The sequence below is a fragment of the Eucyclogobius newberryi genome, unplaced genomic scaffold, assembly GCF_026437365.1.
Source record: "Eucyclogobius newberryi isolate DKJ021-1_F unplaced genomic scaffold, fEucNew1.0.hap1 SCAF_3, whole genome shotgun sequence".
NCBI lineage: Eukaryota > Metazoa > Chordata > Actinopteri > Gobiiformes > Gobiidae > Eucyclogobius > Eucyclogobius newberryi.
In genome coordinates, this window is record NW_027315945.1 from 30,066,121 (window position 1) to 30,081,009 (window position 14,889).

General features: G+C 41.5%; 2 protein-coding genes across 2 annotated transcripts in view; both read left to right on the forward strand.

Moving 5' to 3' along the window:
• The window catches only part of LOC140374565 (ephrin-A3-like), a 114,390-nt gene extending 103,722 nt beyond the window's left edge, over positions 1–10,668 (forward strand). The window contains exon 4 of the mRNA XM_072461501.1: positions 10,474–10,668. Within this exon, the coding sequence (XP_072317602.1) occupies positions 10,474–10,592 (119 nt within the window). The 3' untranslated portion in view covers positions 10,593–10,668. The remainder of the gene's footprint in view (positions 1–10,473) is intronic.
• Positions 1–14,889, forward strand: part of efna1b (ephrin-A1b) — a 351,908-nt gene that overhangs the window by 257,048 nt on the left and 79,971 nt on the right. The window lies entirely within an intron of this gene.

Below are 14,889 nucleotides of genomic sequence, written 5' to 3' on the forward strand. Positions count from 1 at the left end.
TTATCGTTTATTAAAGTCACGCGGCAACAGAAGATCGATCGAGAATGGTACAAAAGTCACAGTCGACATGAATCCCAGCGGAATATTCTGCGCGCGACTTACATTATTAACTGAAGGCTGTATTTATGGAGCGCGCATCGCTGAGTCTATATATATATATATATATATATATATATATATATATATATATATATATATATATATATATATATATATATACGGGACTTTGACATGCGGCGTGTAAGACTCTGGGATAAGAATGATTCTGTTCACATCTCAGGCAATTTGATATAATGCCATTGTCAACCAACAGGGGGCAGTGTCCAGATATATTTGCATAATTGGGGCTGAGCGTGTGGTACTTGAAGCGTTCAGGCAGATTCTCTGTGTGCATGTTGTTGTTGTGAATCTGTGCTGTGAATTATGTAATATGAAGGTTTAAAATGAGAATGAAAACTCGATTCAGAATGACTTGTAATAGAATAAATGCAGGGTAGGTAAGTTAAATGCCGTACTGTGGAACATTCAAACAAAGTTATAACATCCCATGGAGACAAGCGGGTGACAGACTCCCACAAAATCAAATGATACACTTAAATAATCCCAGGGTTTTTGTAAATAATCTGAATTTCTATCAATTTACTTTGCATTTACGGTTAATGGAATCTACAACTATTATGTAAAAAATATGGGTGAGACTCGATATGTTGCATACAGAAAATACAGAAAATAGCTAAATAAATGTATTCAGAATGATCATTTTCAGTCATTTAGATACAGTTACTCTTTAATCCAGATTACAATACGTGATAGTACGTAAGTCGTGTCATTTACGCTTCAAACCGCGCAGTATCAGAGAGATATTCCTATAATAAGTGATAAATAAATGCAAAGTAAATGAAGGTGCAACAAGGGTATTCAGTATTCTCCGACTGAATCCACGTTCAAAGTGTTCTTCCCGACGCTGGCGTTAAATGCGCCCATCGTCCGCCGGTGTGAGTGAGAGCCGCGCTGACCTGTTGAAAAGAACATCAGAAGTGACATCCACAAAGACACTGAGTTAGCTCCACAGCACCAGCTGGCCTGGCAGGCTGCGGGCCCCTGAGAACAACCTCATGCATATTCAGTTTACGCTCACACTTCCACTCGCTGCAGACAAGACCGCACAGTTTTGGGACTTTGGGACCGAGACGAGTTAGAACTAGACGAGGCGAGACAACGCCATTGATTTCATGTAGTGTAGGGCGACTTTTGGGGGATTGATATCACATTTGTTCTGATGAATGTTGAGATCGCGATTAGATGTGGAATTAGAATTGGATTTTAACACAACCAGGAATGTGTGTCAAGTTCCAGAATCTTATACTACTACATATTCACTGTATAAAAGACTAAGCTGCGAGGTTGGCACGGTCGTCTTATATTTAGTTTGTTGCAGCATCAATATATTACCAAAATAAACCCAGTTAATTTGTATTTCGATGGGATATTTTCAATTAATTATGTTGCCCTTTTGGAAAATATCATAATATTTAACCATTTATTTATTTATTAACCTTTTTTTAACCAGGTAAGACTTCGTTGACGTGACTTTTTACTGATGAATTATGTGTATTTTAAGCTATTTTAAACTCTGAAAGCCAAGAGTGCTAATGGAGAGTGTTGATTTGGTGTCACTCCAGACGTAAGAGCTGCGACTCATGATTATTTTGGTGATGGATTAGTGATTATCCTTTCGATTAATCGACTAGAGCATGACAGGCATGAGACTTTTATTACATTTTACCCAGATAAAGCTGAACTTGATCCATTTGAGAACATCCTGGTGGAGAATATTTTCAGACAAAAGGGTATTTTCATTTCATACTCTGTGAGTAATAAAACCTCTCGGCTCATGGCGTGTTTTGGAGTCTGTGTATCGACCAGTTTATGATTGATTTAATTGATTAACTTGTTGCAGCTCTAGATTGCGCTGTAAGTGGTGATGTTAGCGTTGTAGCGTTTAGCCAGTTTTCATTAGAATTCAGGGATATTTATACACATTTGGACCATTGGGCTTCATTATTGTACTTCATGTCTTTGTGCCTGTATTTGGGACAGTATTCTAATCATCCTATCATCCCGGGACAGAGCAGCTCCTCTACATTGAAATGAATGGAAATCCTCAAGTTAGTGGCTGTTCCCTTGGACGCCTGTTGTATATATACAAGAGATATAAAACACATGTCTGAAGCAGAAAAATGACCCTGTCGTGCTTTGCTGAAGATTTACTATAAGTTGACTGACTTTACCAAGAGACATTGGAGAGAAATCAGTGTACTTTCTACCATGTGTTTTATTTGTTTTTATTTTTTGCCTCTCTGCAAGGAAACCTAAACCATAAAAAAGAGAGAGAGAGAGAGAAATCAGTGAATTTAAATATGATTTATTTATTCAGGCAAATACATTGTGCATGTGTTGGTCCTTATGTTGCTCACCTCATAATTACACTTGAATCATGCTGCATCTGCTGGAGCTAAAATTGTACAATATTTGAGGCAGAAATGACAGAAAAGGGGACATTTAGCGGGGAATCTTGCAGGTGACAAGGAGGCAAGAATGTGAAGTGGCAAATTGAACACAAATAAAACATGAAAGCTGCTGGCACGGCACTGTGTGTTTCTGTCCTCGGGCTGTTCACACTCCGGCCCGACGCAACCGGTAAAATATGGAGCTTAATCTGTGTAGGTGCAATGCATTGTGGGTAGTGAATTTGTCAGTTTTTGCGAGCGTCATAAGGGAAGTCAGGAGCTGCAAATAGCCCCAGGTCAGATGCGTTTACTCTCTCCGCCTCATCCTCCCGTTTCACTCAGCAGGACACGGAGCAGTGAAGGGGAAAACCACTCAAATGGACTTTATTCACCTTTTGATGTGTGAAATTGAGTTTTCCCCTCTCTTTTTTTATTTATTTATTTGCAGATAGTAACATTTACATTATGATAACATCTGTGATTTAATTAGTTTTCATGCAAATCGATCGCTGATCTAATTATGAATTCTTCCAAGTGTGAAATATTGTGGTTTCTTTTCACGTTGACTGTAAGTGCTAAACTAGATAAATGTATTGTTACACCAGTTCTGTTGAAATATTGCAGGTTTTAGGTCAAACGTTTGTATTTTGACAAAGTAAAAATAAAAAATCGATCAACAATTACCCAAAAAAGTGACATAAAAGTGCTATTTTTAGTATGTATTTTACTTCACACTAATATGTCTGAATTGTCTTGTTAAAATCTACCACAGAGATCCTTCCACATTATCGATCTCCATGGAGACGAGTAGTAGTTATGGCACCGGGTCAAGGTCAGATCTGTGGAGAGGCGAGTCCACATGCAGCAAGAATGCATATTATTCAGGGTATAAATAAAAGCAATAAAAACACATGAATAAATGCAAGGCTGTGGAACGATCCTGGCAACGCAATAACATTTCCATGGAGACGAGCAGGGGGCGGATCCCACACCAGAGACGCTGCATAGTACCTTGAAATATTAATATAATACAGTGGTTTTGAAGTCTCGAAATGATCACGTACAACCTTTAAAAACACAGAAGCACAGATTAAATATAAACCTTTTTCATGAGGAAACAAAGGCTCGTAAACATTGATTTGCTTCAATAAAGGACCTTTAAACCTTGCGCAGGATGGAGTACACACAATAACTACACGATGAAAGTGATACGTGTCTCCTGCAGTGAGAGCTCAGATTGTACGAGCGGCGTTCTTTCGTGTTAAACGCTTTGGGAATCCGCGCGTTACATCGTGTGAATTACAGTAGCAATAACGCAGCACAAATGAGCTGGGCTCCTCGGGGCCCTCTCACCTGTAGTGCCGTGTTACCAATTAAATGAATGAGAAGTCCCTTGTGGTTTGAGGGAGCGGGGGAAACCCAGTGGGAGCAGTGAAACCAACAGAAACACGCTGTCGGGGTTATGTGCTTATTTCAAATACTACAATGTACACACGCAAGACTCAGATCAGGCCTTTCATCATAAACGTGTGAAAGTTGAATAGTTATTGTCTGGTCGTGTACGTTAGTTATTTAAATGTCCCTGTAAGAAAATGTGTTTTTTAAAAGGAACAGCACTTAAACAACATCGACGTGATCATCGTGGGGCTGTGATAAAGTGCATCATAATGTCATATTCATGTGCAATTACTGTCAAACTCAGACGCAATAATGTCATATTCATGTGCATAGAACTGCTGGAAATAAGAGTGTTTACTTTACCACTATTAGTAGTATTTTTTGTCTTATGTTAGCTTATTTTTATTGTATTTTATCTTTTTATTATCTTTTTTTTCTTTTCTCTATTCCGTACTAAGAATATGAGAGGTTCCCGTACATAGGAATTTTGTTTATTAGAGTTTTTCTATTAAGAGTGTTTTTTTTAAAGCTTCCTATAAGTATATATATATATATATATATATATATATATATATATATATATATGTTCTTCTACTATCTACCCCATTGTGTGGACAAATAAAGGCATATTTTATCTATCTAAATATCATGATACTAAACTTGGCGACACAGTATAAGCTTGTCATGATAACACCTATTGAAGTGTGATATACAGTATTTAATCACTTTCTGCACCACATCTGTAAATTCAACTGTAAATTGTGTGAACATAGTAAGCCTATTTTTATTTTTTATCCATAAGCCGATTATAATGTTTTTTCTTTTTGATTTTATATAGGTTGTTTTATCATTATTCATTGTTTTATGTTGCACAGAATCACCAAAGCAAGTTCCTATGTTTGTGAATTCTGTTACTACTCCTTTATGCCTCTGACACAATAACTAAGATAAGATAAGCCTTTATTTGTCCACACAATGAGGAAACTAAAGCCTCAGAATCACAATAAACCCATATTAAAATGTACAATATCTTGGGGGGAAAAGATGACCACAACATTCAAGTCATGACTTATTTGACTCCGTGTTTACCGTGTGGTCCCTGTCTGCACGTCGCTGTAGTATTACATTACACTTAGCAGATGCACCGGGAGGAGGTTTATTTCCCCCGACCGTCCGCTCAGGTTTCCGCGGCCGACGGTCGGCTCTGGACGTCGAGGCAGAAATCAAGGAGCGTTTCTTAAGTGGCTTTTATTGTCGCCCTCATCACTCCTTTAGGCGACAGAAGCGTAGAGTTACAGCAGGGCAATAAGTGCAGTAATGTTCGTGTTTGTCTAGGATTTCAGCTGTTTATCTCTGCATATACTGGCTATTAAACTGTCCAATATTGCAGAGGTGAACAAAAACAAACATGACGCGACCTATAGAGATTAGAGGGATTAAAACTGTTAAAATGACCTCAGAAAGAGACAAAGTGTATGAAGTTATGTGTCGATTCATGTAACGGTCCATTCATGTTTTGTGTGAGACTTGGACCTCGGTGGAGACATTTCCCGGCACATTTTAGCACGTTTCTGATGCACTGTGAAAATGGCGTCCGAATATTGCTGTCGCCGTAATGCAAAACAGTGTTAAGATATTCATTTTTGTCAATATTGCGCACTTCCAGGTTTCCTTCAAGTTAACAGCAGAGGCTAAAGAGACCAGGCGAGGTCCTTCACTTCTCTTGTATTTGTGTATTCCGAGATCACAACTCTGATCAAAACGTAAAATAAGGTAATGACTGTGTCCTAGTCTGCTGCGTAATGTCTTTGGACGAGTGGTTCCAAAGCTTTTAGTACACCCTCAGTACCTTTTAACTCAAGTACCTGGCAAATAAGCCTCTTAACAGTGCATTTTGATTTATTTCTACTATATTTTGCTCCTGATTTTCATTTATTCTAGCCTTTGCTTCATGTATCGTACGGTAAAAGAAACTGTAGTATATAATCTATTGATTTTAAAAAGCGTTTTGTTGGGTTTTAACTAGAACAGAAGGATTTTTGTCTAATCGGGCTCATTGTTCACAAAGGATCATGGGAAAACAACTGCCTGGCTTGTTTGGTTGGTTTTCCAATGCGTTGATCATTTATTTTGGATTATACATAATAAAATAGAGGTTGAAATACAGCGAATGAAGGCTTCTGGATAGAGAATACTTACAAATAAACTGTATTATTGGTGAAAGTTAGAACGAGTTAATGCTTTTTTGACAAGTAGATCTAATAGTTCCGCTGGCTGCGTTAGTTCCAGGTTTAGTTTTGAGTTTATTCCTGGTTTTAAGTGGCGAATAAGAGTCTGTATAATCTAGATAACGGTTAAAACATGTTTTATGGTGGACTTGTTGATTTGATTTGAGCTTTGCCCCGATTCCTGCCCAGGCCCGACCACAAGGGGGCGTCTGTCCACAGCAATGACAGACGTAGGTGAAACTGTGAATACGTGACGTTCAGTGCAGAAGTATTTATGGCACACAATATGTACATCGCTCCTCTTGTTGATTCATAATGTTGCAATCATCAGAATGTTGCAACTGGACTGTATTTTGAGGATACTGTACAGTGCTCGTCCTTTATGCCACAGCGCTGCCTACATTTCACCTCAGATGATGCATTTCTATGTGGGAATCATGGAAAATTGGCACCATAGACTTTGAATATATTTACAGTTACCCCGGTTTTCAATCTTGCACCAATATCAGAAAGTATTTGAAGGATTACTTTCTTTTTGCTGTAATAAAAGACACTAACACTACAAAATTAGAGCATCTTTTTGTACCATTTTATACATTTGCTTCATACTAAATAGAATATTGAACTTTATTTGTCTGAGATAGAACAAACTTGTGGGTCCCTAGTTTATCATTGAGCTGTTGTTTTGTTCCGGTTTATGGTTCATATTTCCATAGTTACTGTTATTATGTGAAACAAAAACTGGCACAAAGTTACATGCCGTCTCTGTCAGCATAAATAAACCAAAAAAAAAAAATCACAGTTGCTTAAAAAAATTGTGCTATTATTTATCAATTTTTCACCTGTTTTTGTGACATTTCTGATGCTACTTCCTGGTTGGACGTGAGCTGCAGATGTGACATAGATAATTCCATAAGTGTTACCTAGCAACCACACTGTGAACAAGGACCCAAGTCCATACAAAGTACACAATAGTTATGAGTTGACAAATAATAACGCCTAATAACACCTTCATTTTGTAAAATTATTGTTTAAGCTATTGTTAAAAATGCATCAGTTGTGTCTAAATTGTATCTGCATTTTGGAGTGAACGTCGCTTATTGATGACATCACAGACTCAACTTATATTTTTCTAATTGTCTGTGCAATTTTTTTAACTTGACTGATATAAAACTTTTGTACAACAGGGAATATTCCAGCAAACTAAATAATGATTAGAGACTATGAGAATATGCACTTTAAGTTTTAAGTCTAACATTGTGGACTCACTGTCTCACAAATCCATCATTATAGACATTTCTCACAAAAACAGCGAATCTAGTATCAAGTACGACATAATCAAATCATAAAATGTGCAACGACATTAAGTTGTTACTAATTCCTGACTAATATTACACATTGCATGTCGAGGAACTGAAGAAGCTGCTTGGATGAGCGTCAAAACCTCTTGTCCAGTCGACACAATTCAATTTCCTTTGGCCATAATATCGCTGCACTCGTGTTTGTCCTGTGCACAATCCACTTCAAGCCGTCACTTCGGAAAGACTTGCACAACACGCCGAGTCGCAGGCGCACATTTAGCACCGCCAGATAAACACAGGCTGTTAAATCCCTTGCGCACAATGAGCCCTCGTCGTTTGTATCACCTATTGTGCTGTCGAACGGAGAGATTCCGAAGCGCGCGTGTGTGTAATCGTGTTTGTTTGACAGTTCGTGACAGCGGGCCCCTGTGTGCAGACTTGTAATCGCCCCATTAGCCCAGCCCGCGCGCTTAAACCGGTCGCGCCGGATTCCCCCCCCCTTGCGCCGCATTCCCCGGCTGTCAGCGACCCGCCCCGCAGTGTCCTGACCTCCTCCCGCAGACTCGGTCAGAGCGTTTAACCTGCGGCGCGGCCCTCGTTAGAAGAGCCCGTCGGACCGTCTTTAAAAGCGAGTGTCGGCCGCCGTGACCCGTCGGCAGCTGCAAATGTTCCACTGTGAGACGTGCCGGCGTAGATTAACCCCCTTTTAACCAGTCGTGTGTCTCATTTACTCGAGTAGCACGGGTTTTTAAACTAATTGTACTTATAAGAGTTTTTTTTACAGCTAGGGCAGCAGCATTTGTTGCAGTCAAAACGCGCCGCTATTAGCAAATTGTGAAAGCTGCAGTTATTTAACCGACATAGGTTCATTTGCTTCGTCTTGCTATTTAAAAAATGCTAATCCTGCAGTTAAGACCGAAGGGATTCTTGTATTAGTTCAGCAGTTTATGTTTCAGTCATGTCCCAAAGGTTAACGCGTCAGGACGTGTTTAAAACGTGAACTTTGACCGGAATCCGACTGTTGGCGCACATCGCAAATCACAGTTCCAATGTTTGTCAGAAAAATCACTGTTAGATGATTTTACAAAATTGTTCTGCCCTGGTTTTACCCCTCTATATGAAAAAAATAAATAATAAAAAATACCTGGGATTTATATTGAGCTGCACTTTTGGATTTAATTTATTTATTTTTTAAGTAAAAGTAGTGTTTGTTTCTATATTGATACTGTGAGATGCGAAGTGACAAAGGCAATATTGAATTACTTGAATACCGTATTTTCCGGATTTTAAGTCGCTCCTGCCAAAAAATGCACAAAAGAGAAGAAAAAACATATATAAGTCGCACTGGAGTATAAGTCTTTTAAGTTTTTTGAGGAATTTATTTGATAAAATCCAAGACCAAAAACAGACATTTCATCTAACATATTAGAGAACATGGTGAATAGGTGTACGTATGCTAACGCTAACACCTTCAGCTACATGACGTATGCTAACGCTAACACCTTCAGCTACATGACGTATGCTAACGCTAACACCTTCAGCTACATAACGTATGCTAACGCTAACACCTTCAGGTACATGAGGCACAGACAGAACTGTGGTAAGTGTCTGGTACGTTAACGTAACATATGAAAAGTTATTCAGATAAATATAGCATAAAGAACATGCTAACAAGTTTACCAAAGCATCAGTTTTACCCCAAATCACTAAATCCACTGAATTCTTCTTCCTCTGTGTCACTTCTAAACAACTCCACAAACTCCAGAGGAAGTGCAGATTCTTCTTCTGCAAGAGCGCCCTCTTGCTGTTGCCAGTGTGAAAATAATGAATAATATCACATATAAGTCGCCAAACTAGGGAAAAAAGGTACCTTATACCTTCAGATACTGTATTGTTTTTCTAATGCTTGTAGTGTCGCCCCGATGTTAACGTTTCAAACTCGATTTCAATACTAGGCTCAACATTCAACATCAATTTCACTAACGCAACTATATTAAAAACAATGCCCTTTTTTTTTTTTTTTTTTTTACAATAACTGTTTTCACTCAAAATAACAGTACTTTCTTGATGTTATCATGTGGTCTTCTTACACTAATTCTGCCCATGTAACAACTTTACTTCTACTTGAGTATTACTTTAAACCAACACTCTTACTCGAGTACCACCTGTAGCCCACCCGCAGACAGTCCATAGTGATCAGCCGGTGAGTTCATCCGGCTTAGTCACTTGTTAAGTCAGCGTTCCGGGCGTGTCCAGGTGCGTGCTCAGGTGCGTGTGCCGTGAGCTGCCGTCTCGAAAGTGTTTTGTGGCTCAAATGGAAAGGTGTATTTTTGGTCCACAGCAGACGCACGAGCTCATAGTGGGCGTGGCAGTGTGTGTGCGAGGGGGCGGCGCTTTGTCAGCACAATTACAGCGGTCTACGGGGCAACATTTACCCCCAAACGAATCACAAGTTCATCGGGAGTTTAATGTGGTTCGCGTTTATTTATTATTATTTTCATTTTTATTATTATTAATTGTATTCAAGTGTTTGATAGTAATGGTTTTCGCTTTCTGTTGAGCGTGGCGAGCGAGACGAGTTCATTTGTATAGCACAGTTTGTACACGAGCCAATTCAAAGTGCTTTAAACAACAGGGAAAACGTCATTGAAATCACAAAGACGTGACAGAAATAACAAAACAGTTTAGTCCCGACTCTGGCACCAGCAGGAGGCCGGTCCATGTTTAGTCCTGACTCTGGCACCAGCAGGAGGCCGGTCCATGTTTAGTCCTGACTCTGGCACCAGCAGGAGGCCGGTCCATGTTTAGTCCTGACTCTGGCACCAGCAGGAGGCCGGTCCATGTTTAGTCCTGACTCTGGCACCAGCAGGAGGCCGGTCCATGTTTAGTCCTGACTCTGGCACCAGCAGGAGGCCGGTCCATGTTTAGTCCTGACTCTGGCACCAGCAGGAGGCCGGTCCATGTTTAGTCCTGACTCTGGCACCAGCAGGAGGCCGGTCATATGTATTTATGCTCTGTTTGTTGTTTCTCTTCCAGACGACTACAACACATTTGTACCGAAGCTGGAGAAGAGTGTGAGCGGCAGCAGCCCGTCCCGTGACCGCCTTCTCCTCACGGTCACGATGCTCCTCCTCGCCTCGCTCTTCGTCTCCTAGCGACGACCCTGCCATCGGTGTCGCCACGCTCAGCAACTCGCCACGGGGCAGGTGCAGCGGCGTCCGGGCGCAGGACAGGGGGGGGGCACCCAAGGAGGGAAGGGGCGGGGCGGCAAGACGGAGCGAGACGAGAGAGAGAAAGACGAGAAGACCAAAATGATTGAAGTTTTCTAATAGTGTGCGTGCGTGTGTGTGTGTCTGTGTGTGTGTGTGTCTGTGTGTGTGTGTGTGTGTGTCTGTGTGTGTGTGTGTGTGTGTGTGTGTATGTGTGTGTGTGTGTGTGTGTCTGTTCTGTGTGTGTGTGTGTGTGTGTGTGTGTGTGTGTGTGCGTGTGTGTGTGTGTCTGTGTGTGTGTCTGCATGTGTGTGTGTGTCTGTGTGTGTGTGTGTGTGTGTGTGTGCGTGTGTGTGTGTGTCTGTGTGTGTGTCTGCATGTGTGTGTGTGTCTGTGTGTGTGTGTGTGTGTGTGTGTGTGTGTGTCTGTGTGTGTGTGTGTCTGTGTGTGTGAGTGTGTGTGTCTGTGTGTGTGTGTGTGTGCGTGTGTGTGTGTGTGTGTGTGTGGAAAGCCTTAAGGCGCAGACTGACAAAAGCAGAACTGTGTATCACGCTCATGTCAGTCAAAACAGCAGGTGCAGGTGTCGAAACAGGCCTCAAGTCCGGCCTGTTCCATCCTGCATGCGAAAGCATTTAAACGGCAGGAGCGGCGCAGTCGAAATCTAAACAAAAAGAAACAATAAATCAACCCACACTAAATTGGGAATCATCCGAAGACTTTTTTCTTTCCTTTTTTCCATGGATCGGTTGATTGGCTGTAACACTTCCTTAGGGCTAGTTGCCATAGTTCCCCGCAACAGAACTTCAAACAGGACTAAACGGAATCGAAATTGCCTTTTTTTTTTGTGTTCGTTCAGTGGGCGCGGGAAAGGAAGGACGGAGCGAGCACGAGAGGACAAACTGTTCTGGCTCCGCGTGTGATCAAAGTAGCTTTTAGAAGAGAAAAAAGACATTATTACATCCCTGGAAGTCCCGATGCCAGTTTTAGTCGTCATCCCCGCACTGTTTTGGCATCACCAAGACGTCTAAAAAGGGTGGCGACGGACTGGGAGGGCTCCGGGGCAACATATAAAGCATTTAATCAACAACCAATCGTGTGCGTGCGAGATTTTCATGTGCCATCTTGTTAAAGGTCCTATGTTATGTTTTGTTCAGGCTCAACTTTGGGACACATTTGCGTTCATTTCCTCCAAAATGACATCTTTAAAACACGTCATTCAGCCTTGATTCCAGACCGTAGACAACGCAACTTCTGCCGGTGCACCGAGGAGTGAGGCAGTTGAAATGAGGTTTACGACAGTAGCTGCATGCCCACATACTTTGGCGCAAGCGTCAAAGTCGACATCGTAACCGCACTTTGGACGAACCTTCCCGACAAACACGCCGCTCAAGTCCGACTCATAGTCCGATAACGAGCTTTAACGATCGCTTCTCTCTCCAAGATTAAACTGAGCACCGCTCGACGCCGCAGCGGACAGAACAAAAGGTTAACGAGTTTAACGAAGGACGTGCCAAATCGGAGAGACGGTTTCCAAATCGGGGCAGCGGCAAGTCACCTTCGAGCGGAGTTTCCCAGCTAAGACGTGGAGCGTTTTCGGGAGCGACGACGATTTCCCGATTCGCGGATTCCCCCAGACGCTCATACGTGAAACCATTGCATTCCACCGCGACTAAACGCTCCATAAAGTCGAGTTATCGTAATATAGGACCTTTACGTTATCGTGTTATGGTTTTATCTGTCATTTCTGAGGTTATCGAAGCACATGGCGGCGGCGGCGGCGAGGAGCGGAGCCATGGATACACTCAGCAATACCGACGTCGCCTTCTCGAAAATACAGCAAAACGCAGAAGTACTTCGAGCGCAGGAAGACACAAACATTCGTTCGAAAGCGGCGTTTACTGGTTTTCTTTACCTCCCCCCGTGTTACACCGCGCCTCACTCCTCGTAACGTGTCGTGCCCGTCAGCGTTTCCAATCTCAACAAAAGCGACGAGGAAAAAAAAAAAAGAAGAAAACGCGCAAAACCGGCGAGGGAGGAGACGTCAAAACTTCGAACTCGACAGCCGCGCCATCCCAATAGCCGTTTCCTTAGCAACTAGCACCTTACCATGGCTATCCCCACCCGGCCACAGCGACGGAGTCCGGTGGCGGTTGGCGACGGCGACGACAAACCCAGCGGCGCGAGAATAAATCTATTGTAAATGTTCGAAAAGATGAAGAAAAAGACAAAGAATGGTAAAAGCGAATGTGCCGAGAAGAAGGCGAAATGTCGACATAAGCATTTATTTTTTATTCGACGAACTTGAATTGCGGTTTTGTTGTGGTTGTGTGTGGTTTTTTGTTTTTATAATCTGGATTTGTTACGTTGCCGTGTTGTGTATTCGGTTTGAACTGAAGGGGGAAAACTGTGGTAGCCAAATGTTGAGATATTTGTCTTTCGAATTTCTTTTCATTTTTTTTTTTAAAGAAAGAAAAATATTGTTATGGAGAGTGATGTTTTTTCACGGTGTCTTGTCTTTTTTTTATGGAAGCAGACTCAGTTTTGACTGTACACCCGCATCAGGCATAGAATTACGACCGCCGACAGAAGATTTACTGTAGGAATCGTTCATTTTCCTGTTTGGGGAATGCATTTAGCGGAAAGCAGAAGGCAAAGGTTGGAAAAAGATGGCTTGGGCAGTTTAATGACAGCTCGTTTTGTGGGTCAGAACATTTCCAACACATAATGACGGCATAAGATTTTCATAAACTCAATGCGTAGAACTCAACTACACAACTCAATCTGCCTTTTAACAGTTTTCAGGAGGCGGTCATAATGTTATGCCTGAATGTTTTATGCTTTTGTGTCGTCAGAAGCGGAGCCACTGACACCCCATTGTACACCAAAAGCAATGGTGGGCATTATGGCAAAAATAAATGTTTAAATGTTTCTTTCTTAACGCCTTAACTGATGTTTATCCAGATTCATTGATTTAGTTGCTTTATAACACCTTAAAACAGGGGTGTCAAACTCATTTGGGCCGCGGGCCGAATTTCAATGCTCAGGCTGGGTCGCGGGCCGAACATAACGTAAAACATAAAAACTATTAAAAATATAAGAAATAAATAGCTTTATATAGCCTACGCTGTTTTAAAGCAATTACTGGATCGATTAAAAAAAATTACAAAACGTTAGTTCTCATAAACTGAAATGTATTTAGAAAAACAGTTTATGTGCATTACAACTTCAGAGTTGATCTACAGTTCTACAGGGATAAACATTTGACTTTATTACAAAATAAACTTCTCAAGATCTAAAACAACTTTTAAATGTACTAACTAACATGAACTGACACACCACTCTGCTCAAAAGTGCTTAAAGTGCACTTCTCCCTCTGCAGCTCACACAGCAGTGCAGCAGAGCCCCGTGGGGGAGGGGCAGCCACCGGCGGCATTGTGGGACGCGTAGTTTTAGCGATAAAAACGGTTACGGATGTAACTACGGTTCTATGAATCGATTTAAAATATATATATATATATTATATTATATATTTTTTAAATATAAATTTGAAGTGTTCGGCGGGCCGGATTAAAACGTCTGGCGGGCCGGATTTGGCCCGCGGGCCAGAGTTTGACACCTATGCCTTAAAGGGTCGATAAATCAATCTGTTTTCTTCCTTTGTGATCACGGACATCACGATCACAGTTTAGTGTTGCGATTATTGTGAGAAGAAACATCACAATTATTGGCTTTCTTTCACGAGTCTAGCTTTATCAAACTTTCTGTCACATAAACCGATAAAACAAGTACTTTACATGTATTTTGACTTTTTTTAGAGAACTGAAAGCACTCACTGTTGCTGCCTACGATTCTTATTTGTTTTTGCTCTTAGGGTTATATTGTGACCTGAATATACACAAATATTGTTTAACCCAATAATCTTGAACTCCCCACCGCCCCCTGTCTCTCGCTCAGAGCATGACACGCCCTCACAAAGTTAAGTTAGTGTCAACATAATGCCCATCTCGCTGTTGGGGAGCCGCCCGGGCCCCTGGTGTAGTGCGGCTCCGGGGGGAGGGGTTACGTTCGGGTTTCGTGACTTGTTTTCTATATCTGTGTGAGAGGGTTTTATCGCTCTTCATCAAATTGCACTTATAAATGTAGACACGAAAGCAAGTCAGCGTGTCAGGTCAGCGTGTGCGTGAAAATGCATGTGTCCATTTTGGGTTCGTGACGAGTGCTGGGAGATGTCGCGGCACTTGGC